The sequence below is a fragment of the Meriones unguiculatus genome, chromosome 7 (genome assembly GCF_030254825.1).
Source record: "Meriones unguiculatus strain TT.TT164.6M chromosome 7, Bangor_MerUng_6.1, whole genome shotgun sequence".
In the NCBI taxonomy this organism is placed as follows: domain Eukaryota; kingdom Metazoa; phylum Chordata; class Mammalia; order Rodentia; family Muridae; genus Meriones; species Meriones unguiculatus.
Window position 1 is genome coordinate 108,140,151 of NC_083355.1, and position 27,893 is coordinate 108,168,043.

The 27,893-nt window shown below is 43.2% G+C and overlaps 2 protein-coding genes across 2 annotated transcripts in view; one reads left to right on the top strand and one right to left on the bottom strand.

Moving 5' to 3' along the window:
- Window positions 1–5: 5 nt before the first annotated feature.
- Window positions 6–19,029, top strand: Ubr7 (ubiquitin protein ligase E3 component n-recognin 7). The gene is made up of 11 exons (XM_021658669.2): window positions 6–225; window positions 3,288–3,421; window positions 3,862–3,922; window positions 5,561–5,656; window positions 6,735–6,788; window positions 7,206–7,311; window positions 8,873–9,081; window positions 9,788–9,937; window positions 10,613–10,775; window positions 12,556–12,617; window positions 16,915–19,029. Exons 1-11 carry the CDS (start codon window positions 76–78, stop codon window positions 17,005–17,007), a joined length of 1,278 nt encoding a protein of 425 aa, XP_021514344.1. The 5' UTR covers window positions 6–75; the 3' UTR covers window positions 17,008–19,029.
- Window positions 19,030–22,647: 3,618 nt separating this feature from the next.
- Btbd7 (BTB domain containing 7) overlaps window positions 22,648–27,893 on the bottom strand; it is a 90,360-nt gene continuing 85,114 nt past the window's right edge. Inside the window, exon 11 of the mRNA XM_021658662.2 lies at window positions 22,648–27,793. Within this exon, the coding sequence (XP_021514337.2) occupies window positions 26,975–27,793 (819 nt within the window). The 3' untranslated portion in view covers window positions 22,648–26,974. The remainder of the gene's footprint in view (window positions 27,794–27,893) is intronic.

The following is a 27,893-nucleotide window of genomic DNA, read 5'->3' on the forward strand; positions in this document are numbered from 1 at the left end:
TTCTCACGACGCCCCTGGCGGCCACTTTTCCCGCGTCCGCCTGGGCTGCGCAGCGGAGCTCGGTGACAGTTGAGGATGGCCGGAGCCGAGAGCCCCGCCGGTTGCCAGGCAGAGCTGGAGCCCGTGGTGTCGCTGGTGGACGTGCTGGAGGAGGACGAGGAGCTGGAGAATGAGGCTTGCGCCGTCTTGGGCGGCAGCGACTCGGAGAAGTGCTCTTACTCGCAGGTGCGCACGGCCCGGCTGCTCTCGCCGCCCTGCCAGCTTCCCGCCGGCCGCGGCCCGATCCGCCCGACGCTCCGCGGCGGGCCTGCACCCTGGGCAGCCTCGGCCCGGCTGCCCTTTCGTCTTCAGCTTGTCGCCGGCAGGGCTCTCCCTCCGCCCCACGGCGGGACTCTTACAGGCTCCGGTCGTGGAGTTGTCGCCTCTTGGTGGCCTGCTTTCCACGAGATTATCCTCGTGACCACTCAAACCCAGATATTCTTTGCGCCCACTTCTTCCACCCTAAAGAATGTTGATTAGGCACCGTGAGGGAAAAGTAAAGGGTACCTGGGCCGGGTTTGAAAATCTTCCGGTGAGGGTGGCCTTCTAGACATTTCTGCAGTCTAGTTTAACTGCTCGCTGGTGCTTTTTTCCGGTTAAACGGAGTTCCTTGTTTATGTGCTGGGTGACGCCCCCTCTCCCTCGGGAGTAGATTGGAATTAGAATATCAGGTGGCCCTGGAAAGCCAAGAGAGGAGAAAAGGATCCGTTTGGTGTTTGTGTGACCATGTGAAAAAGAGCTTGAGAGGCCGAGATGTAGTGATTAGTGACGCCTACCGTCCAAGTACTAAAGTGAAGAAGGGTGGGTAGGAAGGAAACTAAAAAGAGCGAGAATTGGTGGAAGGAAACAGGCAACTATGCCTGTGGGTGGAGTGGAAGACTGGGGAAGAGGCTTGATGTGGTGTGGTGTGAACCGAAGTCGAAATTGTATTTGTTGACCCAGTTGGGTTTGCACTGCGAAATTGTTGAATAAATCTTACATCCCAGAAACAGTCACCGAATGGTCATTGGCATTTAAATTAAAGGATCTGTGTTAGGTTTCCAACCCAGGACAAAGGGCTGTGTGCCTTATTTAACATACCAAAGCTGGCTGGCCACCAGGTTCTCCCCACGTCCTTCAGTCCCTACCTGGGCTCTCCTTGCTCCATTTTCCCTACGGCCCAGGGTCTGGGCTAGCCTTCCCCCAGTTGCTCTTCCCTAAATAATCCAAACATTTTGGTTACCCAGCTCTCTTTTGGGCCTTCTGGCTGCTGTCCCTGCCTGTCTCCCTTCCCCCCCTTTTCTCCCTTCTCTTCTGCCTCCCCTCACAGGGCTCCAGCGCAGGGTCCTGTCTACTCTGGATTCTTCCAGATGTCCTCTAGCTATGCTCTTCCTTTTATCTATAATAAACATTCTCCATCATATCAAGGAACAGTGACGTCCTTTGCTTTTTTCCACTCATCTGGAACTGCAACCCAGGACCAGTCATTTTTTTTTTTCTCTGTTTTTCATTGAATGACCACTAAGCCCCCTCCCCTCCCTTGGAAGAAGAAAGGTCCTAAGTCTGTATGTCAGCTGTTAATTACTATATTTATCTTCATAAAATGTTAACCTAACATTTTTTGTTGTTGGAGATGGGGTCTTATGTAGACCAGATATACCTTGAAGTTTTGATTCCTGCCCTCACTTCCCAAGTACTGCTGGTATTACAAGTGTGCATCACCATGCTTGGCTTAACATTTTAATTTTTTTGTGGGTTTTGTTTTGTGTTGTTGTTTTTTTTTTTTGAGACAAAGACACATTGAGTAGTTCTAACTGGCTTGAAACTCGCTATGTAGGCCAGGCTGGCCTTGAACTCACAAAGACCCACCTCTCTCTCAAGTGCTAGGACTAAAGGCTTAGGTTTTTGTTTTTTAAAGTCATATCTCTAGACATTTAGTATTTATTACTGTTTTTTTCTTTTTTCTCTGTTGTAGTCCTGGCTGTCCTAGAACTCACTCTATAGACCAGGCTGGCCTTGAACTCAGAGATGTGCCTGCCTTTGCCTCCTGGGATTAGCAAGCACCACCACTGCCTGGCAGGTGTTTTGTTTTGTTTTTTTAGATTTAGTTTTTAATTGTTTGTGTGGGTATGTGTGTGAGCACAGGTGCCCTGAGACCGCAGGAGCCTGATTCCCCTAAGCTGGAGTTAGGGGCTGTGAGCTGCTTAACGTGTACTAGGAACTTAATGCTAGTTCTTTGTGAGAGCAGTATGTTCTCTTAACCTCTGAGCCATCTTTCTAACCTCACGTTGATTCAGTCTTTGTAAAAAAGTGTGTGTGCGTACCACAGAATGAGTGCAGGCAGACACCGGAGAACAACTTTGTGGAATCAGTTGTCTCCACCTTTATGTGGATTCTGGAGATGGAATGCAGATTTCCAGGCTTATACATCCAGAGCCTTTACCCACAGAGCTACCTGACTGGCTCCACAGAAGTAAAGTAGAAATTTCTGTGGTTGCGTGCCATTCCCCACAAACCACATAAAAAGCCAGGCATGTTGTTGTATGCTTATAATATCCTTTCTGGGGAGACATATGCCCCCTTACCCATATTTCTAAGTTTCGGCTGTTTTTTTTTTCACCTTTTAATTCTTAAATATTTTAAATCTACAGATAACGTGAAAGAACAGTCTTATGAATATCTGTATCCCTTGTGAATATATTGCTTTTAATCATTTGTCTATTCAATATTCTTTCCTTTCTTACTCTTTGTTATTTGACAGTAAGTCGTGGGCGTCATTACATTCTTCTTCTAGATGTTTCCCCATATATCACCCCAAATTAAAATCATTGTTTTTATGCATTAATTTTTCCTCTTGGGTTGAATTATAAACATTTTCTTTAAAAAAAAAAAAAGTGAGCTGTGTGGTGGTGGCCCATGCATTATCTAGTACTTGGGAGGCAGTGGCAGTCAGATCTGTTGAGTTTGAGGCCAGCCTGGCCTACAGAGGGAGTTCCAGGACAGCCAGGACTTGTCTTGAGTGGCCCCCTGTCCCCCCAAAAAAGTGATGCTACTCTCCCAATCCCATGTAAACTTACCTTTATTTTCATGTGTTAATGATTAAACAGATCAGTTAGTTTATCCACAGGTTTTAAACTTACTTATTGCTATAAGAAAAAAATTACATAAAAACAAGCACCAGTATAGAGCTGGAGTTTGTAATAGTGTTTTGATCCTTTGTGGCATAACTTTTTATTTTTTTTTCTTTCCTGTTTTGGGCTGGTCTTTAGGGCTCAGTGAAGAGACAAGCACTGTATGCCTGTAGTACCTGCACACCAGAGGGAGAAGAACCGGCAGGAATTTGTTTGGCTTGCAGCTATGAATGCCATGGAAGTCATAAACTATTTGAACTATACACAAAAAGGTAAAGTTTTTTGCTGGATGTCTTCTAAAAGTTTAGATTCTTTTGCAATCACAGTGCCTTCTTAATCTTGCTTTTCATTCAGAGTAATTGTGTGTTGGTAAAATTTAATATAAGCGGGAATGGTTTTTCTGTAGGCCTTTTAAAATTTTAATTATGAGTACTAGATCAAACTACTCATTTTTCCCTTTTTTATTTCAGTTGTTTGTGTGTGAGAGTGATAAAGTTATTTGTTTTTTATGTGTAGTGATGTCTTGAATTATAAAGTGTTTTTTGTTGTTGTTGTTGTTGGTTGTTGTAAAATTCCAAATAAGATACAAACATCAAAAAGGCTACCATTTAGATTTTAGAAATGAGTCAAAAAGGGAAGTGATGATTGGTATTGAAAGAGTAATTAATTTTAAAAAAGAAAACTTAAATATATATTCTTCTTTTCTTAATAGAAATTTTCGTTGTGATTGTGGAAACAGCAAATTTAAAAATTTGGAATGCAAATTATTTCCTGTAAGTAAGCCTGGTGATTACAAATGTATGTGGGAGCAGGGACTGGAGAGATGGCTCATGAACTAAGAGCATGTTTTGTTCTTTCAAGGATCTAGTTCACAGCATCCACAACCACCTGGAACTCTAGCTCCAGGAGATCCAACACACACACACACACACACACACACACACACAAATAAAAATAAAAATAAATAAAATGCTCATAAGGGGGAAGAGGGAGGGAGGGTGTGACTGGGAGGAGATGAGGGATGGGAAAACAATCAGGATCTAAAGTGAATAAAATATAAAAAATAAATTTATATATAAAAAATAAAAGTATATTTTAAAAATGCAATTAATGGGCTGAGGTTGGTATTTACCAAAGTGTAAAAAAAATACATATTTTTTCCAAAATATTTATTTTTGAGTGTTTTCACTTTTATTTGGCTGGAAAAACTAGATAACCTTTTGGGAGTCTACAGTATACATTATAGTTAATGCTAAAGGTCTGGGAGGAGATACTTTTTAAGCTGATTTTTATTTATGCTGGTTATTTCTGCATGCTGAGGCTTTTAGAGCATGTGACTGGATGAAGAGCTATGGTAATTATAAAGAGCTGTCTGCAAAACCAAACTATGCTTTTAAAGAACTCAGGAAATTGTAGATGCAAGAGAAAGGAGAATGCCACATTGCTCATTAATAATTGCTAAAACCTCCTTGTTTTCTCCTTTAAGTTTATGATTAATTTTTTTAATGTACATTAGTGTGAAGGTGTCAGATTGCTTGGAATTGGCATTATAGACATTTGTGAGCTGCCATGTGGGTGCTAGGAATTGAACCCCGGTCCTTTGGAAGAGCAGGCAGTGCTCTTAACCACTGAGCTATCTCAGTGGTTATCTTTTCCTTCTTTTTGCCTCCTAATAACCTGACAGTCTTGGCTTTCATACCTGCATTTAAGAAATGTCTTCAGAGCTGAGAGATGGCTCAGCAGATGAGAGCATGTACTGTTCTTCCAGACGACCTGATTTCAATTCATAGGTATAACTGCTTGTAACTCCAGCTCCAAGAGGATCTGACACCTTTAGTTTGTACAGGCACCTGCAGCCATGTGCACATACCTTTGTGCAGGAACATAGGTGTGCATGCGCGTGCACACACACACACACACACACACACACACACACTAAAAATAACCTTAAAAAAAAAAAAAAAGAAAAGGGAAGACAAATGTGGTGACACTTGCTTACCTACATTCCTAGCACTTGGGAGGCAGAGTCAGGCAGATCTATGAGTTCAAGGCCAGCCTAGTCTACACAGTGAGTTGCAGGTTTACACAGAGACCTTGTCTCAAAAAAAAACCACTAAAAAAACAATAGAGTGTCTGGAGAGATTGCTCAGAGGTTAAGATCACTGGCTCTTCTTCCAAAGGTCTTGAGTTCAATTCCCAGCAACCATGATATAATGAAATCTGGTGCCCTCTTCTTGCCTGTAGGCACAAATGCAGGCAGAACACTGTATAAATAATAAATCTTAAAGAAAAGAAAAAGAAAAAGAAGTGTCTTGAAATCCCAGTTTAGTGTCAGCTCAGATAAACTGGTCCATATACATACTATTAGACCATTATATGTACCATATGTACTGAAATTTATTCTCTTTCAGGACAAATCAAAGGTAAATTCTTGCAATAAGTACAATGACAACTTTTTTGGATTATATTGCATTTGTAAGAGACCTTACCCTGATCCTGAAGATGAGGTAAGAGAATCAGAAGTTTAAAATAATCTCAAGCTACCTTAGAACCGAACTAGGGTTTTGTTGTTGCTGTTCGTTTTAGATTTTTTTTCCATTTGTGTATTATGAGAATAAAACATTGGAGCAGACTTTTCTTTCTCTCTCTCACTTGCCTATCATTTTCTTTCCACTTTTCTGGCTTTTTAATCATCTGGGACCATATTAGTGAACCAAATTATATACAAGAGAAAATTAAAAGTATCTTTAACAAATATATTTTTATTTTTTACAATTTATTCATTTTATATCCTGATGGTAGCCCCCTCCTTCATCTCCTGGTCCTATCCTTTTTCCTTCCCTCCCTTCCTCTTTCCTCTAGTCCACTGAAAGGGGGAGTCCTCCTCCCTTGTCATCTGACCCTAACTTATCAAGTGTCATCAGAATTGTCTGGATCCTCTTCCTCTATAGCCTGTCAAGGCTGCATCACCAGGGGAAGTGATCAAAGAGCAGGTAACTGAGTTCATGACAGAGGCAGTTCCTGCTCCCCTTACTTAGGAACCCACATGGAGACTAAGCTGCCTATTGGCTACATCTAAGTAGGGGGTCTAAGTCCTCTCCATGCAGAGACTGATGCACCAACAAATATCTCCAAAAACTAGATATTTTAAAGAATGGGGCAGAATGTTTCTTATAGCACTTTTAAAATAAAGAGGACCCCCCTCAAAAAAAGTTGATAAATTGAGAGGCAGGAAGAAAAACAAAACTTCTGCCTATTGGGTGTCCTATTTATTTATTTTTGTCTCTTAAGAAGCCATCACATTAAAGGGACAGAAAAACATTAAGATGTTAATCCTAAGATAAAAGGAAAATCATCTTTCACATGGTCTGTTGGTGTATACTATTTCTACTATCAAGGATATCAAGGAGCTTTGATAATTGTGCGCAAGCTACTTCATGTAGAATGGATTTGTCCTTTTGACTGCTCTTACATGGATAGATTTCTCATGGAGTTGCTAGAGAATTATTTAATTCTCCTGCGGGCCACCCTTACTCTCATGTCCTAGAATTCAGAACAGTCATTAACAAAGTGCTTTTTCGTCAGGTTCCAGATGAGATGATTCAGTGTGTGGTCTGTGAAGACTGGTTCCATGGCAGGGTAAGGAGATACCTCGACCTTAAGATGTGTCCAGTGGGACATGATGGAACAAGCACTTAGTGGGTGGAGGGAGAAAGATCAGGAGTTCAAGTCCACCCTCAGCTACCTGAGACTCTGTCACAAAAATAAATAAATGGAGCTGAAAAATGGCTCACTGACTGGGTCAAAGAACACACCATTAATCCTAGACTCTGGAGGCAGATAACTGTGAGTTCAAGGCCAGTCTGGTTTGTGTAGCAATTTCCAAGCCTGCCAGGGTTACATAGTGAGACCCTATCTCAAAAAAATATTTTGTTTTATTTTACATTTCTTTTGATAAAGATGTGATCAGTGTACTTTTGCAGTATCTGTTTCTGAAACAATAGGCGTTCTAGAAGACGTGGAGATCACAGGAAACATCTGCTTCTATATCCACAGCATCTCGGTGCCATTCCGCCTGAGAATGGGGATTTCCAAGAGATGGTGTGCCAGGCTTGTATGAAGCGCTGTTCTTTCTTGTGGGCTTATGCTGCCCAGTTGGCAGGTAAGTGTTTCTGTGAGGTTGATCTGATGCAAATTTGTCCTTGTGAAATATTTGTGTTCAATCCAAAATTTTTAGAATGTATTTCTAACTGGATTTTAGATCTAGGAAGCATCCAGCTATGTCCCTTCTCCACTGAGTGCTTTTAGACTGGCTGGGAGCCCACCAAGAACAAACGTGAACTTGAGCAGTATGGTGCAGAGTAGTGATGCAACCAGAGTTAGAGAAAGTTCAGGAGGTAGTATTTGGTTGGGGTTTTGAAAGATAAAAGATAAATAGAACTAAAGTAAGTAGTTAAATATAAGACCTGTTTTGAAGGGGTTGTCATTACAGGGTTGTGATACAATGCCTTAGACTTGTCAGTAGTAAATATTGCTTACAGTTCTTGACAGTAAAGGTCAAGGTGCCAGGTGTGAAGGCCATTCTTCACACATGGAACTTTGTGTGTGTCCTCTGGCCATGGAGAGGGAGCATACAGTCTCCTCTAAGATGCAGATTGCAGTTGTAAAAGAAGGCCCTGTGACCTAATTACTTTCTGAAAGCCACACGCTTTAATACTCCTGCACTGGAGGTTGGCTTTTCCCATATGGATTTTGCAGTGTATGTGTATTCCCCCCCCGCTGCAGATGGGGAAACAGCATGTTGTGTAGGTAAGGAAATGGAGTTAAGTCATAAGCTGGCGTGGTGGTCGTCAGTGCTCTGCGTGCTGTTCTGCTAACGCTGACATTCTGCTGCGCACCTTCTTTCCTTGTCCTCCCCTTCGGGGACTTTGGCCACAGGAGCTACAAGCAGCAGAGCCATGCCTAAGCTCTCTGGCTTCACCTCAAGGTTGCTGCAGTCACAGCTCTTTCTGCTCGTTCTTCCAGAGACAGCTCAGATGGCTGCAGACCGTTGAGTTACACGTGTTTACCACTGAGTTTTTTTCTTTTGCTTTCGGCTGATTGGTTGTTTGTTGTGTTTGTACTCTTAAGGATCAAACCCAGACCCTCACACAAGCTGGGCAAGAGCTGTCCTCTAAGCCCCAAGCTCTGTATATGTGTTTTGTTTTTTTTTTTCCAAGTAGGGTTTCTCTGTCACTCAGGCTGGCCTTAAAGCCTTCTGGATCCTCATGTCCCAGCCTGGGTTTTCTTTGTCTTCCCCTACCCTGTCAGGTGCTTCGCCCTAGGCTGCAACACTTTCCTACCGTTAGCTTCTTTCCCATCTGTCTCTAGACTCACCCTTTCTAATTCTCTCCTCCCAAATAAAATCTTGTGTTTTCCAGAATTGTGTTTCTTCTGCTTTTAGTTAAATCCCTTCCCACTGCCTCGTTTCTTTAGTTAGCCCTTTTTTTAAACAGCTGTAGTGTATTCTTTATGTATAAAGTGTTTATATACACATTAATATTTCTTAATGAACCATTTATTTGAGTTAGGTAAGCATAATATTAAAAAGCAGTGCTAATTCCTTTCTTGTTATTAACAGAGATTCAGGTTAGCTTTTCTCCTAGTCTGAGATATTTTAACAGTGTGATTTCTTGGTCTGAGAGGCCTATGTACAGCTCTGTTGTGTGTGTCATTGAACCTAGTCTCCAGGATATCTGCTGAAGATGATGGACAGCTGCTGAATGTTGATGGGATGGGCGATCAAAACTTTGTCAAGCCTGAAAATGGAGGCCATGAAGATAATACCCTGAAAGAAGATGCTCCAGAACCTGAAAGGAATGCTGGCAAGGAAGCTAAAGCAGAGCAGAATAATGAGCCATGTGCTAGCTCTAGTTCTCAGTCTGACCTCCAGGTACTGTAGGAAATTCAAGCCACATATGAAGTGAATCTAGTCAGCTGAGTGCCATCTGTAGGGCCCATGACAAAAGGCTGGGCATAGGCTGGGGAGGTGGTAAAGTGCTTGTCATAAAGTGTGAGGACTTTAGTTCTCTAGTACCCATGTGAAAAAACATTGTTGGGCATGGTGGCACCTTGATTCCAGCACTCAGGAGGCAGAGGAAGGGAGAGCTCTCAGTTTGAAGCTCACCTAGTCAATGTAGCAAGTTCCAGCTTATAACTGAGCTGCATAGTGATACACTGTCTGAAAGAACAACAAAACCAAGCATTGTGCACCTGCATCCCAGTTCGGGAAAGTTGGATATGAGAGGATCCCTGGAATTTGCTGCAGACAATCTAGCCAATCGGTGAGCTCCAGGTTCAGTGAGAGATCCTGTTTCAAACAACGTGGGGAAGATGATTGAGGAAGACACTTGATTGTCAGGTCCTTTCTACACACACGGACACAGCTGTGCATGTGGTTAAAAGCAGTGGCTTTTGTTTCAGAGGACGTAGGGTTTGACTTCCAGAACCCACATGGTTCCCCCTCATAGCCTCCATGGACACCAGGCATGCGCATGGTACACAGACATACAACAAAGCACCATGCACAGAAGAATAAAATTATTTCTTTAAATTTAGAAATACAGAGACTCATGCTTCAAAATTTAATTTTATTTCAGACCGTGCTTAAGAATGGAAACACCAAAAGTGAGTCACAGTCTGGCTGCAGACTTCAGGAGCTTCAAGCCAAGCTGTTTGTAAAGAAGGATGCTGCCACCTACTGGCCCCTGAACTGGCGCAGCAGGTTGTGCACCTGCCAAGATTGTATGGTGAGTGTTTGGTTCCACTTGACCCTCACAGATTATACACAGCAAAATTATTCATGGATTGATACAGGGCTTCAGGGGACACTGAATTTCCTATGGGCCAAATTTATAAGGTCACACTCTTAGACTGAGTTCTTGTAGAGGAAAATAGGAATTATGTGATGCTTTCTACCAAGTTTTAGTAGAAAACATGGGCCTGGAGGTGCCTCAGTGGGTAAGTATACTTACTGCTCTTGCAGAGGACCCAGGTTCAGTTCCCAACACCCTCATGGTGGCTCACAAATATCTGTGCTCCAGTCTCAGAGGATCTGATAGTCTCTTGGGCCTCTGTGGGCACTGCCTTCATGTAGTTCACTGACATGTAGATAGGCAAAATGTTTGTGCACATAAAAATAAGTAACCAGTTCTTTGTATCATAGAATTGCTCAGAAACCAAGGGCTCAAAAATTAGTAAATTCAGACTGCATAGACCATAGTCCTGTGGAAGTTGGAAGATTTCTGGAAAAGATCTGGGCCAAAAGTAGAAATTCAAAAGGCAACTTTGAGGCTCAGTTTTCTAAGTGTGAATTTAAAAATAAATGGAATTGTTAGTTATTCTCCTGACTTTGGCTTTCTGAAAATGACATTCTAAATAAGGAAACAGAATTTTTTTTTCTTTCTTTTCTTTTCTTTCTAAAGAAAATGTATAGAGAACTAGACGTGCTGTTCCTGACAGATGAATATGATACCGTTCTGGCATATGAGAACAAAGGCAAGAGTGACCAGGCAGCGGATAGAAGGGACCCTTTGATGGACACTCTCAGCAGCATGAACAGAGTCCAGCAAGTGGAGCTCATTTGTGGTAAGAACTGTTTATTGCGTTTCCTTCATTATGCAGAAACATGGATAAAGATAGTAAACTATGTTTCTGATTTTGTATAATGTGAGTTAGAATTATGTAGTAGTCCTTTGCTACTGTTTGATTTTTAATAAAGCTGAATAGTCAGTTGCTGTTACCAATGGCTCATCAACATTTCATGCTTCACTAATGTTTAAGAAACCACAGTTTTGGGGCTAGAGAGACTGGCTCAGTGGTTACGAGCACTGAATTCCAAGGGATCTGACCCCTTCACACTAATGCACATAAAATAAAACAAAAAAAAAAAAATTACAAAGTCAAAACAAAACAAAACATAGTTTTGCTAGCTGTGGTGGGGCACACATTTAATGCCAGCACTTGGGGCCAGAGGCATGAGGATTTCAATGTGTTTTGAGGCCAGTCTGGTTTACATAGTGAGCTTTAGAACAGTCAGGGCACTGTAGAGACCCTGTCTCAAAAGAGAGAGAAAGAAACAGACAAACCACAACATGTACTATTGAAATTAAGGGTAGATATCTGAACACAGAATAATAATAGGAAAGTAGGGCTAGAGAGATGGCTCAGAGGTTAAGACCACTGTCTGCTCTCTCAGAGGTCCTGAGTTCAATTCTCAGCAACCACATGGTGGCTCACACCATCTATAACATGATCTGGTGGCCTCTTCTGGCATGCATGGTCTTGTGATTCAGTGTTTCAGTCTCAGCCACTTTCCGCTTGGATTCTATGACCGTTGTGTGCCCCCCTCCCCCCGCTGCCCCACTCTTTTTAAAGATTTATTATGTATACAGTGCTCTGCCTACATGTATACCTGCATCTCATTATAGATGGTTATCTAGATATCTATATCTGGGAATCAACTCAGGACTCTGGAAGAGCCGCCAGTGCTCTTCACCTCTGAGCCATCTCTCCAGCCCTCTTTGTGTCCCTTTTATAGCATTGATCATTTCTCTTTTATTTGTAACCAGTTAAATTTTTTTTTTACCATTATTAGACTAAAAACTTGTTTTTTCTTAGTTCTATACAAGCAATAGGCATCATTATGATATTTTCATATACATGTATTATTGTTCTTTGAATTTTTGTGCGTGCAAGAGCACACAACACACACATTCTGAGACCCTGATTAAAAGTTTTTCGGTGATAGTGCCTGTGTTTAAGAGATTCTTCATCTGTGATAATGTGGATGGTGGTGGCACACACCTTTAGTATCAGCACTTGGGATGCAGAGGCAGAGTTCAAGGCCAGCCTGGTCTGCAGAGCAATTTCCAGGAAAGCCAGGGCTACACAGAGAAATCTTGTCTCTAAAAACCAAAGTGTGTATGGGGGGTTATGGGTGGGAAGGCTGTCTGATGAGTTCAAGGTTACTTGAGGAGCTTGATTCGCTGAGAAATTAGGACCCCTTTACAGACGCCTCAGCTAGTCTTTATAGAGTGTGGACATTTCTGGGTTGTTTGTTCTTATTAAATATAAGGCTCTAGATACCACAAGGAGGGAATCTGAGAGTTAAGAGAAGTGGAGAATAAGTTTTTCTGGGTTTTAAGGAAACATTATAATTTGTTAAACAGTATAAATTGTTAATGCACTTGCCTATCAGTGACAAATCTTTTATTTTTAAAAGTCTATGGCCTTGGGAGGGGAGTGGGGAGAGGGCTACAACTGGGATACAAAGAGAATAAACTGTAATTAATAAAAATAAAATAAAAAACAAACAAAAAGTCTATGGCCTATGGGAACTTAAGGTATTTTTGTGGTTTTGTTCTAGAATACAATGACTTGAAGACTGAGCTTAAAGACTACCTGAAGAGATTTGCTGATGAAGGCACGGTATGTTGAGTTAAAGAACCTTAATCATAGCTTTGTTAGTTTTGAATAAATTCTTTATTTTCTTTAATGTTAAAAAATTGATAAGAAAAATATATTAAAGTAATTCTGGTATGGTGGCTCATGCCTTTGAACCCAGCTCTTGGGAGGTAGAGACAGGAAGATCTCTGTGAGTTTGAGGCCAGCCTGGGCTACAGAGTAAGCTCCAGTGCAGTCAGGGCTGTTATATAGAGAAACCCTGTCTCGAACCCTCCCCTCCCCCCCCCACAAAAAAATTGTGCAACATAAATGGAGTACTTCAATTTTTCTTTTTTAAAATTTTTTATTTTACCTTTGTTTGCTTGTAATTTGAAACAAGAGTTTTACATATAGCCTTGACTGGCTTCAAATTCTCCAGCTGCCTGTCTCAGCTTCCCAAAGGCTGGGATCACAGGAGTTTACCACAGTGCCTGGCTATATAGCGAACATTTAATGCAGAAGCTACCTGTAGAGATATTGGCAGGCCAAGAAGGATCAGTAAGAGACAGTGAAACATCAAGGGTCCTTACTAATAAATAGGTTTCCTCTGATGTAATATAGGCCAGATTAGACCAAAAGTAGATAAAGGCAGGTTTATTAGACCCTGCCTCCTGGCCAGGTTCAGTGGTCCCAAGGAATGGGGCCATAGATATTTATTTGGGCTAAGGCAAGGAGATTGTATAGATTTTAGTCGAGGGTTGATGACAGTGTCAACTAGGAGAACTGGTCTGAAGAGATTTATTGTACGGAAATGGGGATAAAGAGAAGGGGGTGGATAGGAAGAGAGGGAGAGAGACATTGAGAGATGGATCGGGGGTGGTCGCCCCAAAAACAGGGAAGGAGAGAGAAAACTGAGGCAGAGAGCAAGAGAGGAGAGAAAGAGAGATGGGGGAGGGGTTGTCCCCAGGCACAGGGGAGGGGAGAAACCAAGGCAGAGAGAGCAAGCAGTGACTGGTTGGTTCTTTACATCTGGCACACACCTGGTGGTGCAGGTGATGATGTCACGTTGCTAAGCAAGGTAGGAATGAGGACATTGGACTGCTTCTCATGCAAGACAAGTTAACGTATATAAATATAGGTTCTTTTGGCTGCCATGCAAGGGAGGGGTAGAGGAGAGAGTAGAGGAGAATTGAGGGAGGGAAGGAAGATGGGAGGGAGGGGAGAAAGGGAAGGAGAGAAGGAGAGGGAGGGAGGGAAGAAGGTAGGGAGAGAGAGAGAGCCCATACCAAAACATATGGATTATATGGTCAGGGGGAAGCCCCTTCCCTGGAAAGTTCAGTGTATAGGGCAGGGTATGCTAGCCATTCCCTGCAGCAGATAGGGACTGAGGAATGCTGGGTGAACCTGGAGCTGTTTGTCCTGGGTCTGACATTCAAGCCTTTTGTGGATAATAAATGGACAAGGGGCAAAGAAATCAAATTGTCTCTGGTTACTTCTGGCTGACATTGGGGCGTTGATTTTGTGGGCAAATGCTGAAATGTTGGTCAAGCCCAGGAAGAGCAGGCTGTTGTATTTACTGTCCAGGATCTGAGAACATCTGTGAACAGAAAATGCAGGTCTAGCTGACACAATCTGTGAGGTTAGACTGGAGCACCTGTGGGTGGCTGCTTTGGCGCGGTCTTAGATGTAGGAAACACCTGGACCTGACAGGCTATGGGAGCATATATATGGGCAGGAGAAAAAGTTAAGAAGGTTAGGGAGAATATTCCTTTTAGGTGTACATTTGAAACTTTTTGGGAGAGCAAGCTTGAACATAGGGAACCTCCTTCCATTTTCTCAATTGCTGGCAGTAATTAAAATGATCCTGTTTTGAATCTGTCATCTAAGGGAAATTGAGGCCAAGTTTGATTGCATAGGCTGGTAAGCTTACAAACACTTAAAGCGGGCACTAAGTTGTAGGGATCTGAAATTATCTAGGAGACACACAAGAGGAGAGCCTGCGGGTATAGTGGGAGATGCGATTCCCATGGGTAAGAGAGCAAAGTAAATTAGTTTGGCCATACTCTGGGTTGTCTCCCAGAGTACAGGAGAACCAGAGACGAGATGGCACAAGCTGGCAGAGCAGGTCGTTACGAGCTGTGCCAGGGCCATGTGGCAGATGCCTGGAGACATGGTTTCACCTAGCTCTAGGATTTTCAACGCGTGAGAAAAGGAACCTAGAAATTGTGCCAGAAAAAGATTATTCACTCAGGGTTGGTGTCTGTATGAGGGTTGGTGAGAAGGACTAACCATAGCCTTGAAAGCCATGGTTGGGGGTACCTCTGTTCCTCAGTGAACCAGAGAGGTGCCAGACGATCAACAGTCTCTTAGACAAAGGGGAGCATTTGCGCCAACCTTGGAGGGGAGCTCACCAATCAGCTGGTGTTGGGGGCAGGAATGTAGCAGTTGGGTGGCTGGAAAGCAGGCCAGGAATAGGGTCCCAGCAGCATGATTTCACCCCACAAATGGGGAGCACAGATGCCGAGAGGGCCTATCCAGTCTCAGCACACATTTGAAACTTTTGGACCCATTGTTTTGGTAGTTGGGGGAGGGGAGTCCCACTCTCTGGAATAGGCAATAGGTGGGAAACTTAGGCTGCTGATTGGCAATACTTACCTGGATTCCATTTGTCCTGAGAAGTGGATTCAGGTGAATTTCCTGTGGCTTTCAATAATTCCTTCTAAGTTTACAAAGAAGATAAGTTTTAAACATGTTAGTATCAACATTGCTTGTAGTGAAATATACATTGTAGAAAAGGCAATAGACATACAGCTTTGTGTTAACAGCATAAACACTCTTTAAGGTGAGCTCTGGGGAAGAAGGCTTTTTCTCCTCTATCCAGAAGATGTATACAAGTTTAGCACAGTGAGAAACAACTTTTAAGTCTAGACTTAAAAGACAAACAAAAGGAAACTTAAAATCTTGAGTTTAGAACCATAATAGTAAATTGTATAGTGGATTTATTAGAGTTGGATTAATAAATCAGGGCTCACCCAGTGATTAATGTCAAAGCTCTGAACAGTCTTAATACGACAGTAGCATAGTAACAGGAAGAAATCTAACTCATTTTTACTTATTTAGGATACCTTACATCATCTTTACAACCTGCAACTTTGATAATTCACGTTTACCAACCTTAAAACACCTTCTTAGACCCTCAAACCTTTATAACTTGCACTTACCAACCGTTAAACATCTTAGACCCTCAAATATCTTCTTAGAAGCTTTCCTTTCTAGCTTAAACTTTTGTATCCTTAGGCTTCATACTAATTATTTACCGTGAGACATGGGTGAGATTCCTGGGAACAGTGCCTGTACAGTAAGTTCTTTTAGCTAAAGGAATAGTAGAAAGTTACATCTGAGACCTGTTTTTGAGCGTGTTAATAAAGTAGACTGTGTCTAGACCTGACAGTAGCAGTTCTAGGAGTAAGGCTGAACACCTGGTCCCCTGCACAGGAAGAGGACTGAGAAGGCATCTGAAGCCTGTTTATCTTTAACTTGAGGTCTGTAAGGCAAACCTGTTTGCCTTTTAAATGAGAGATCTAGGAGTTAGTACTTTTAAGGAGCTGATGAATTGACCTTGGAGTGAGGTGCTAATTGCCTGTTTTGTAGCTATCAAGCTATCATTAGCTTAGCCATCAATGTGATCAGAGACCTGAGAAGGGTAAATTGAAATCTAAACGAATCTATGCATCAGTCATAATGACAGAGATGACAGTCTCTCTGCTGCCTGGCTGGGTGACTGCGTGGTCAGCCTCTGTGGGCCTCAGTGAGCATTTCTGTAAAAAGATGGCATTAACTACACACTGAGCTACAGAGGCCCCTGTCAAATGTGGTGTGATGTAGGATTTGTCCCACTGCTGTGAAAGGAAAGCAGTGGCCACTTAGTAAAAACTACTTCAAGTTGTGTATCTGTCACTCTTGTCGGTGACAGCCTGGGCTCACTGCACAGCATACTGTGTTCTCTGCTCAGGTTCGTCATAGCTTGGGTGTGTCCAACACAGTTTCCCATTGCAGCGAGCTTATCGACATGTAATCCTGTGGTGAATGGAGGGGCGACTGCAATTCTTTTTTGTTTGATTTTTGTGGTTTTGAAACTGAGACTATTCGGTAGTCCAGGCTGGCCTTGAACTTGTGGCTGTCTTCCTACACTACGATTGCAGACTGTGCCACCACACCAGCTTTTCTGGCTTTGGAATTAACCAGTGGGAGTGGGGTTCCTTTGCTTGCTTGTGAGTGTTCTAACCTTTTGTTGCTGTTACAGAATATAGCTCTATTTCACATCTTGGCTTTTTACCAACAGGTTGTTAAGAGAGAAGACATTCAGCAGTTCTTTGAAGAATTTCAGTCAAAAAAGAGGAGGAGAGTGGATGGGCTGCAGTATTATTGCAGCTAGAATGGGGCAACATGCTTCCTCATTCCGGTTCACAAAAATGCCACTATTCCGGAATAAAGAGGCCCATGTCAGACTTGGTCCCCTTTCCATCCTCCTGTGGCGTCAAGCTCCCTGCTCCTTAACTGTAGCCACAGTGTCCGTGCTGGTCTCTCAAGCGTCCTCTCTGACTCAGCTCATTCCACAGACTTCAGCTTTTCTGTCCAGGATTTTTTTTTTTTTTTTTGCTTATGTTTTAAGTAGTTTGATTTGATCTTGAGAAAGCAAATTGGTTTCTTTTTTAGCAATTTGTTCTATGACTCCCAAATGTGTATCCACAGAGCTACTGCCTTCAGGGTCCTCTGTGTCTTGCAGGTTCTCTTCCTGTCAGCCTGAACTTCTGTGTGGGACAATCCCTGCTGCCCCCATGATCACGGTGCCTTGGGTCAAAGCTTCCTCAACCCTGCTCTGTGATTCCTCTCATTGCTTGTGAGGTTTGATTATGGCTTAAAGAGACTTGGGAACTTTTCTCTGGACCAACCTTCAGAGTAGCCAGGACTGGTGTTCTGGTGTTGATATCTATCGGAGGCAGGGAGGTTGACTCATGGCAGGACTGAGGAATCAAGCCTTTGTTCTGAATTTTGCTGATGAGTTTAAAGTGAAATTTCATCACCATTCTTCTAGTCCTCAGACATCAGCGTTAGTACTGTAATGCTCCCCGGGCTTCTGGGGAATCCACTCAGATGGGAGTCCCTTTGCTGCTGCCTAAAAATGACGCTCCCACCCGTGACATGTGGGTGCTTTAGAGTTCTCCAGTTTTTTACATTATCAGGGATATGCATACGTATATATGAAAATGGACCTATTTTGATACTGTTGTGTTAGGAAAAATGTTCTTGGAACCCCAGTAAGTTATTTTTCCCCTTGAGTCTGTGCTGAAGGCAAAGATACAGACTGACCCTCGTGGCAGTGAGTGGGGCAGCGACAGGCCTGGAAGAGACTGCAGATTCCAGACAAAGCCCTCAGCTGCACACACGTTGAGATTTTGTGTGTAAACAGCATGCACAGCTACTCCCCTCCTGACTGGTCTGAAGCTCCTCATGGATTGTTGTGTAAAACTCCCGTGTTTGACAGAAGTCTTTTGGATGGTGTGAACTCTTTTTAAAGCTCCCTCAGTCTATGTGGAAAACATCTTTGGTCCACAAAGCCCTAAGTTGCACCCTCTAGAGGGTCAGAGTCTTCCTAGCACACTGTGAGGTACATTAAGGGCACTTTAGGTCACATGTTGGTGTGGATATTTTTGTGTGTGTGCAGCATTTGTATGCATGAGTACTTTCCAATTCCTGGACAAGATGAAGTAGCCTACAAATAAGGCCTCAGGAAATGGCCTGGCTCCTGTGCGGTGTACAGCCTGCAGCATCCTAATAACAGATGCTGTGAGGTCTGACCTGCAGAGCTGGAAGGTCCCAACTGCCGGCAGTGCCTGTGTGCACTGAGCTGGCCTGGCGAGGGCTCCATTAGAACCCTTAGGTGCCTACAGCCTGGGGGGTGGTCTTCCAAGTCTGAGGATATTTAGAACTTGAGAGTTGCCCTTTCCATGTACCAGTGTGTCCTCAAAGTTTGTATCTTCCCAGATGTCTGATTTAACTACCAAAAAGTTCCTGTCTGCTTGTGACAGGTCAGAACCAAGGCTCCGCGCAGTGTCAGTGAGCAGCAAAAGTACAAATGGCCAGTGAAGGGCTTGCCTAAGAAAAGTCCCCACTTAACCAGAAAACCTCTTTTTGTACCTGTTCACAACTAGTTTTCTTATTATTGGGCTGTCTCTTCTTGTAGAGATGGTTTGGGCCAACATGTGGCACTTGATATTAATGCATGGTTTTTTTCTTTTTCTTTTTTCTTTTTTTTTTGCATAAGAAAAAATGTGATACTAGTTGCTGTTAAGGAATTCTGGCATTGTATGTACATTTTTTTTTGTAGAAATTATTACTGAACTTAACATACTTAAATCAGGTTTTTGTAAAATCCAAATTAAAGCAATTCAAAATAGTTGCTTTTCTGATTGTTCTTGGTCCGGTTTGTTTTTAACTTTCTGGTCCTGTTTAAATCTACACAGCCTCCATCTGCTGGTGGTAAGAAACTGAGCCCCACCCAATGTCTGCCCAGGCTCCTGGTTCAAAATTGGAGGCAGTTTATTCTGTGCCTGCTGTTCTATAAAATGGGTCCTGGGTCTGTGGGAATGGCTCAGCAGGGTTAAGAGAGTTTGCTGACCAAGTGTGACCTGAGTTCAAATCCCAGAACCTACACAAAAAACTTGAGTATGGTGTACTCACATGCCTGTAGCCTCACCACTGAGTGGTAGAGGCTTGCAGGGGCTACCAGCCTAGGTCAGTGATGGGCACTGCCAAAGAGAATGATGGGGAGAGGGAGACTGCCCACACCGAGTTAGGTGAATGAAGTGCTCGCTCTCTCACCCTTGAGCTGCTCCTGTAGCTAAAAACCTGCTGCAGATATCCTTGGTGCCAGGAAGACCGCCCACAGGCGTAGCCAGAATGCAGCAAGTTACTGGCAGTCTGGATGATTAAGGAAAGGGACCCAAGCCCTAGAAACTACCAAGTGTCTCAAATCATTTGGTTCTGTAGTTGTAGTAGGGAATGATAGGCTGGAAACTATGAGCCAGTGATATGCCAGGCATCCTGATCAGTCAACAGCAGCAAATGGACCTGATGTGCTGTCAACTGACCTTTTAAGTACCTGGTCATACATGAGTGTCACTGCCAGTTACTGTGGAGATGGCTCAAAGTGCTGAGAATTAGTGACTACTGAGCACCCCTAAATGAGGTCTGTAGTGCCCCTTCCAAGAGTTAGGGAACATCAAGAAAGGAGGGGCAGAAAGAATCTGAGATGGAGAATGATGGTGGAGTGATGTGGAATTCTATCTTTTGAAACATGACAATCTCTTGAAACGAGATGAAAATGTTTTAAAAGGAAGGACAACGAGCGGTACTACAGCTGATTTCTGAACTTGGAGAAGTCAGCATGGAGTAGAAAGAGTTCTAAATGATTGCCAAGGGATGGGAAGATGGCTCTGGGTAAGGATACTGGTCGCCCTTCCAGAGTACCAGCAGCCACATGGTGGCTGCTGGCTGTCTGTAGTTCCAGCTCCATGGGATCCGACCAGTGTCGTCTCAGGCCTCTTATAACATCAGGCACATGTGATACAGACATCCGTGGAGGCTGAACACTGATGAAACCTTTAGAAAGAGAAATGGTGTTGAGGGCGTAGATGACTCAGTGGGTAAAGGTGCTTGCTGCCAAACCCGACAAACTGAGTTCATATCCTTTAGTCCCACTGGGTAGGAGAAAACTCGCTCCTGGAAGTTGTTCTTTGACCTCCATAAATGTACCACGTCTCACGCATGCCCAGCACACACACACACAGTTTATGCAATAACAAAAGTGATGCTGAGTTGACAGGGTCAACCACCTTCAGAGTAGGGCCTAAATGCATGGTGATGGTCATGCTACACACTTGATGACCAGGTCTGAGCTGGCTGGTTATCACTACCCAGGCTCTGTCTCTGAGAGTAACCTCCTTGGATCTGTATCTCTAGTCTCCACCCTCTCTGTTGCGCACTAAGCCATCTGCCCAGGAGACCTTCATGTTCTCACCCTGCTAGACTGCCCACCCACTAGTCTTGTTGACTCGACTCGCCCACTGGAGTCATCCCTGAAACACTCAGAGGCCTGACCTTCTTAAACTAGGAGCAGTAGCCACACGAGAAGTGATCTTTAGGCTTTTTCCTTTGATTTGAAGAGGTACTAGTAGGTGAAAATTTAACCGTGGCTGGAGAGTGGGTGAAGACTGTTGAGCCGGACAACCTGAACTTGATTTCCAGGTGGAGGGAGAGAACGGACTACTCTTCGACTTCCCCAAGCTCAGTGTGATAATGAATGTAAGCACGGGTTGACAGGGTCAGGTTTGTGGTGCGTGTGCTTAGCATTACCTGAAGCTGACCTCCCAACTCTGAGCCCCATTTAAAAAAAGAACCAGTACAATAAAAAATGTACTAGTACAATGGCACAATAAAAAGGCAAGAAGCAAACAGGAAATGCAGGCACACACCTTTAATTCTAGCACTCGGGAGGCAGAAGCAGGCAGATCTTTGCGTGTGAAGCCAATGTGGTCTACCAAGTGAGTTCTAGGCCAGCCAGACCTATGGAGAGAGAAGGGGGAGAGGCAACAGAGAGGAAGGGAGGGAGGGAGGCAGGCACTCAGAGGCAGAGAAAGAGACTATAATTCCAAATACCCCTACCCCATCCTACCAGTAGCCCTCTCAGGAGCGGTTCTGTAGGCACTCTTGGAATTGTCACGTGTATCTTATAGTCTCTCTCATTTTCTCTATTTCACAGTGTGAGTGCACAGCACTTTTATTTTGAAGACTGGTCCCTGTAGCTGTCTTGGCTGGGCCTTATAGTTTTCCTTCCTGCTTGTAGGGGCCTTGAGTCATTGAGGCCCCTAAAACACCTAGGGAGGTAGGATCCTCCAGGGTCCTCACCTGTGTCTTTCATCTTCCTTCCAATGTTCCCCTTAGTCATGAAGTATATGTAGACCACCTAAATATGCTTGTCAGATACTGCTTACAATTCCTGGCCATGCCAGGTGCAGTGGCTCACGCCTGTAATCCCAGTGCTCGGGGAGGCAGAGGCAGGTGGATCATTGTGAGTTTGAGGCCAGCCTGGTCTACAAAGCGAGCCCAGGACAGCCAAGGCTACACAGAGAAACACTGTCTCAAAAAACAAGAAAATAAGAGAGTTCCTAGCCAAACTAATATGATCGATATCCAGCTCATTTTCCTCTAGATCAGACCCTCCCTGCCTTGCCTACCAAAAGCTCCTAATTCATGGAACACGGCACCCTTTGTAGCCTGAACCCATCTTCTGTTGGTTCTCTGCATTACTCTTGAGCCTCTCCCCACTGTTGGGAAATCTGGCTAATAGCATGCCCCACCCTCCATCCTGGCTAATGCTTTTGTGACAACTTTAACCTTTTAAGATTAGCATTAGGGCCAATCGCAAAACCTTTTGCCCATCCAAGAGGTATAAGGTGGGTCCCACTAATTTGTCCCAGAGTCTTCATGTGTGCCTAGCCCTTGCCACCGCAGGCTCTGACCTCCTTGGCATCTCCTAGCCTAGCAGTAGCCTTGGCTCTTTCTAAAGGTCACCCTGCCCAGTCTTCCCACCTCAGCTTCCCTTTTTTAACAGAATCTTTGCTTTTTAGAAGTTAAAATGTTGAGGTAGAACTAATTGTCTTCTGAGGTCTTCCAAGCTTGGAGGCCTGAGTACCTGGATACGTGTTTATCCCACTGACTGAGCACAATGTAGGCCAGGTGCCTGGACTATGTGGGTGGAATGCTGAATTTCCTGTGGAGGCCATTGCTCCAATTTGTACAATGAAGTCTCTCAAAAGTCCTGGGTGAAACAAAACGATGAGCCAGAAGATAATTTCCAAGGAAACCATCATCACCATCATCAAAATGTTTCTAAATTGAAAACATGAGACAGAAAGTGCAGAAAACCTCCAGCTTCTGCCCTTAAGGGTACAACCACATCTGTAGATGGAGACCGTATGCCATACTGCTAGAACAGACTGTCCAACTCAGGAGGTTCTATACAAGCCATTTATTTGAAATGCCAACTATATGTAGGATAAAGTCAGTGTTACATGCTTATCAGTAACAGTAGAAAAATAGAACCAGTGAAAACCTCTGTACAACTGTGATGGTACTCAAAAGAGAAATGTATCGTTTACAATGTTTCACACAGACGAGTTCAAGTTTGGAGGTACCTAAATAAAAATACTATATATTTCTTTAAAAAACACTATGTACAATTGAAGCGTAAACAAGTTTTACAAAGTACTGGTTATGCAGGCTGTAGAAAACACTTGCATAGGACATGAAATCAGTTTAAGAAAGATTTCTGAGCCTTTAGCATTGAAGGCACTTGACTTTACCACTAACAGCACAACCACAAGAAACGCGGTGGTAGAGGCCAGATGTGGCACAGACACAGCAAAGGGAGCTCAGGAACCTCGGGTTTGCAGCCGCCTCCTCTACGAGCAGAATTTCCTGGGGCCTGCTCAGATAACCCAGACAGTCATGTGCAGGCACACCCGAGGACTGTTCCAGAGCATATCTTATCTCAGAGCTCACATGAACACAAGATATTAGAAGATATTTCTAAGACACAAACTTGCAAACAGTCGTTCTATAGAAGTGGCCGCAGCATTATAATATTCTGAATACGGAAGATTGGTACAGTCATGGATATATTTTTTTAGGAAAAACAAAATCAAAGGACTTGCCCAGACAATAACCACATGACAACTAGTACAACAGATGGAACAAAATAACTTACACTTCACAGAGCACTGTTCGCAGCAGTGTTGATAGAAGACAGTAAAACACCTCTAGGGCGTGCAGAATAGCTCTTAGCAAGATTATCTGAAGGAGGCTTCAAAGGAACTACATGGTAGACACTGTGAACCACTGCAGACCCGGGAATAGCACCCATCTCTGTGGCATTAATAGTCTATTGATTACAAAGGGCTTAACTCAGCCCTAAGAGACATGTAAATGCCTTATCGTTGCAGAACAATGGTCTTATGCAGATTTCAAGAAATGCATTTCCCTTAAAAGGCAAGTTCAGTATTATGAGGACATATCTCCTTTGTTGTAGACACAGGGAATGTTGATCCTTCAACTCCAGAGAAAGCGCCTGAGGTCAGCTTCACCCAGCTGGCGCCACATGGCATTCCCCAGCTCCTGTTACATTCTGTAGCATCAGCTTCATTCAAATGTACAAGGGTTGCACCCATTGCTGGTGCTCCAACAAGTAATGAAAGAAAATGCAGTAAAAGATGACCGATATTAAAACCGAAAAGAACAGCCAATAAGGAAGCAAAACCAAGAATTCGGTTTAGCTATATAAGAGGTACAGAAGACAAGTATCATTTAGCACAACAAGCCCTAAAAGCCCAACAGGTTAATGAAATGCTAGGCTAGCCCAGGCCTAGGGACTGCACTCAGAAATAAAGCCAACAGAGGAATGTAAAAGGGAGATGGTGGCACATGGAAATTTAAGGATCTATCTATGTTTTGAATGATTTTTTTTCGTCCTTACAAGCCACAGGCGACTTTAAATTTATTTTTCAAAATTACAAAACTAAAACAAAAACACAAGAAAAGGATCAACAGCATCGTGAGAACCTAAGCAGTGGTTCTCCAGCCTCAGCACTCAGCAGGACTGGAATGGCGATTGTCCAAACGGCCTGATTGTCCCTGGCCTCAAAAGGAGATCTGGGTTTTTTGTGATTTGGTTCTTACTAATTTCTATACTAAGAAAAATGCCAGTTTCTGTGGCCCAAGTCTTATGTTACACATAAATAACTTCTCTTCTGAGACCAACCCTACTCACACTTCACATTTGTAAGTACAGCATTAAAAAATTTCATAGATGGTTCACAGCCAGAGGCACAGAGTCTAACTTCCCACTAACACCTATCCTATCACACACAAAAGCACATCTGTTTATCTCCTGTAAATCACACCAGTTCACAATCCCACAGATTAAAGCAAGATTTCCCTCTATACACAGAATTTGGACAGGTAAGCTACTGAATCACTAAAAACAAACATTATAAATTAAATAGTGCTATGAACAGTGTCCACTAACTTTTATAATTACATCTTGTGGATAGGAGAGCACATTTAATGAATTTTCAGAAAAATGAAAAGTGGTCAGAGGAAGTGAGGAAGCATGAGGAGCACTTGCTTCTCTGCAGCACCTGTACAATACAGTCTGATCTAGAACAATCACAAACCACAACCTGCGAACAGGTCCCAGAAACAGGTAGGAACAGAATGGAATTGGTTTTGCTTCTGGGACCCCAGACTGTGCTTCAAAAGATACAACTCTTAAAGATGAGCAGAGTCCCGCAGTTTTCTACCTTGAGAAGGGTGATGTGACCCCACCTTATAGCAGATATGCCTGCCCTGTGCAAGCCTCCAAGCTCAGGATGCAGGTCCCCAGGATTGGCCACAGTCAGCGGATGCAGGAGCAGCAGCTAACTAGTCAGGCAACAGATCAAGTGGCAGCAACTGCCGGGCATACAGAGATGGGCAAGAACCCATCTATGAGATTATCTACTGTTAGGATTGTTTAAATGTCAGATCGTCCCTGAGTGTATATCCACAGGGTAAAGCAGGAAAAGACCGTAAGAGAAACTACAGTTTGAGGAGGAATCTGAGTTGCTGATACCCAATAGAAACCTATGTACTTCAAAGTGCGTGTAATTCACTTCTATGGTAGCTTGTGAAGGCTCCCTAGCCCTGCATAGTTTTAGAGTGAGTGTGAGTTGATTCCTAGTTATATGTACACACATAGAAAAGAGGCTCCCAAATACCTTTTCCACACAGAATGTTCAGGAAGTCTCTTCTCTTCTAGGTGCTACGGCTGTGTTTATAAAAATACAAAATGAATGTTCAAATGATGCCGAAGTGATTTGAAAACTTACATACTAATATATTTACATTAGAGAGTAAGAAAAAAAGAAAAACCTAAAAGCCAAAAACCAAACAAAAACAGTCCTTAGCTCACACATCGCCCTTCCGAGGGAAAGGATCATGAAAGAGCCCATGTGCTCGGTGATTGAGTATATGCCAAACCAGCATCTCTGGTGGAGTTCAAGTAGGACATGTAGTGTTTTACTGCAAACAAAATAATTTTTTTTTTGGTGGTAAAGCACTATGCATCATATAACTTTGTGTAAGACACCAAAATCCATACTTTGAAAACATTAAGAAAAATGTATGCTTACAAATACCAAATGACATACATAAGATTGAATATTTAAGACTGAAGCCCTTTGTTTTTTTTCCCACAAAATGCGAGACAACCGAAGGCAGTCATTTCCCCCAGCACAGTGAATCACATGCAGAGCCAGACATCCATCAGTGTGCCCTGTGTGTGATATCACCACTGCTACTACTGTTCTTTGTTGTTTTTTTGAGGCAGGGGCTCACATAAACCAGCCTAGTCTTGACCTCACACTATGTAGTGTAAGATGACCTTGAACTTCTCATCTGCTGTCTTTACCTCTTAAGTGTGGGATTATTACAGGTGTGCACATCCATACCCAAGCCCAGCTCAACTCATTTCTAATATTAAGGTCCAATTTCCTTAGACCTTTTTGGAGTGAGTTAGTGAGTAATTCTACTCCAGAATCTACAGGGGTCCTGATAATGTGCACACTATAATTACATAGCAGCTGCAGGCTGGACACCAAGGCTTTCCTTCTTCCTGTTCTTCACTGAATTAAAAAAACATCAAGACCTGGCTTGGACTCCTGCTGTGGGGAATGAAGACTGGCTTTCAAGACGTACAAAAAAGGATGACATCAGATTTATGGAGACTGAGCAGGAAGATTTCTGAACTGAAACAATCACAGAAAAAGAGGAGCGTTTGATGTGCTGTTCTTTGGAATTTCTATAATTAAAAAATAAACACAACTATTTTGTAAGAAAATACATCTTAGTGTGCAACCCAATGCACATGGAAACTGGTAGATGATAGGTAAAATGCAAAAAAGTATGAAAATACAGTCCTTTAAATGCAGCAATAAAGTTTAACACAGTTATAAAATCAATACAAATAAAATGTACAAGTGCAAAAAGTTAGTTATTTGTAAAGAAGAGAAAGTGCCAGCTTGCTTGCTCTTTAAGATGTTCCCCACACAACTGTTAAACACGAAAGACAGATGCAGCATTCAAAACAACCCTCTTAGCATGCCATGTATAATAAACATATATACACACAAAAGCTAGGATGAAATGTGAAGCGGAGCTGGCATCAATAAAGCGGTCAGTAAGTTGTTGGGTCACATCATAAGACAGGATGTCTCCCACTGCAGGCACAGACTTGGAAGCTGCTCTCAGAGGGCAGACTTTTTGTAGAGGAAGTCTGGCTTGCTCGGCGACCTCCTTCCTCTGCTAATGGAATCGTCCCTTTCCAGATCTGTGTTCCTCTGAGCTCCGTGGCCCAGGGACTCACTGTCTGTCAGTCTTCTACTGGATCGTTCTTCCAGAGCTTCGGTGCTACATGCAGAATGGGAAGGAGGTCTGTTAGGTGTTAGCCCAAAAGTCAAGTCAGTTTCTACTGCAGTTCGTGCCCTGACATGGGCTGGACCATTACCAGCATTTTCTGAGGCTGCCGAAGGAAAGTCTGACCTCTGGGGAGGCTGCTCAACAACATCCAGGCGTATTGGCTCATTCTTCTGCTTGTGTAGATGCCCGTCAGGAGAGAGTGGATATTCTCTCCTAGCATCGTCCTGTTTTTTAGGAGAGGTCTGACCAGGTAGGTAAGCTGACTTTAAGCCATTTGGTGATGCCTTATTGTGGCTGTACAAGTCTGGACCAAAATATCTACCATGTGAAGGGGAAGGAGTGCGTCTGCCAGGAACAGGAGTGGAAGGTCTGCAAGCAGCATTCGAGAAGTCATACAGATCTGGGTATTCCTGCTGATTTTCTCTACCATCTGGTTTTAGCTCTAGTGTGTGTTTTTTCCGAGAAGTGTGTGTATGTCTCTGTGGAATACAAGAGAGATGCTGCGGAGGCCCTGGTCCCGCTTCAGAAACTGGCTGGCGTAATTCTGTGTCTGCAGCAAGCTCTGGGAGCCTCCTGTCCTTGAGTGACAATGTAGACACTCCCATGGCAATATCTGGCATCAGATCATTCAGCACAGGCTGTGTACACTGAGACAGAAACAAAGGGGTGTGATCAAAAAGAAAAAAGAAATCCACACATTTCTTTCAAATCTTTTCAAGATTAAAAGAGTCATGAAAACACATAAAG

Excerpts from the sequence above, each read along its gene's own strand:
- Ubr7 (XM_021658669.2), top strand. The coding sequence starts at position 76 with ATGGCCGGAGCCGAGAGCCCCGCCGGTTGCCAGGCAGAGCTGGAGCCC. Across the intron at positions 5,657-6,734 it reads ACCCTGATCCTGAAGATGAG|GTTCCAGATGAGATGATTCA; the intron begins GTAAGAGAATCA and ends CTTTTTCGTCAG. Across the intron at positions 6,789-7,205 it reads AAGACTGGTTCCATGGCAGG|CATCTCGGTGCCATTCCGCC; the intron begins GTAAGGAGATAC and ends CTATATCCACAG.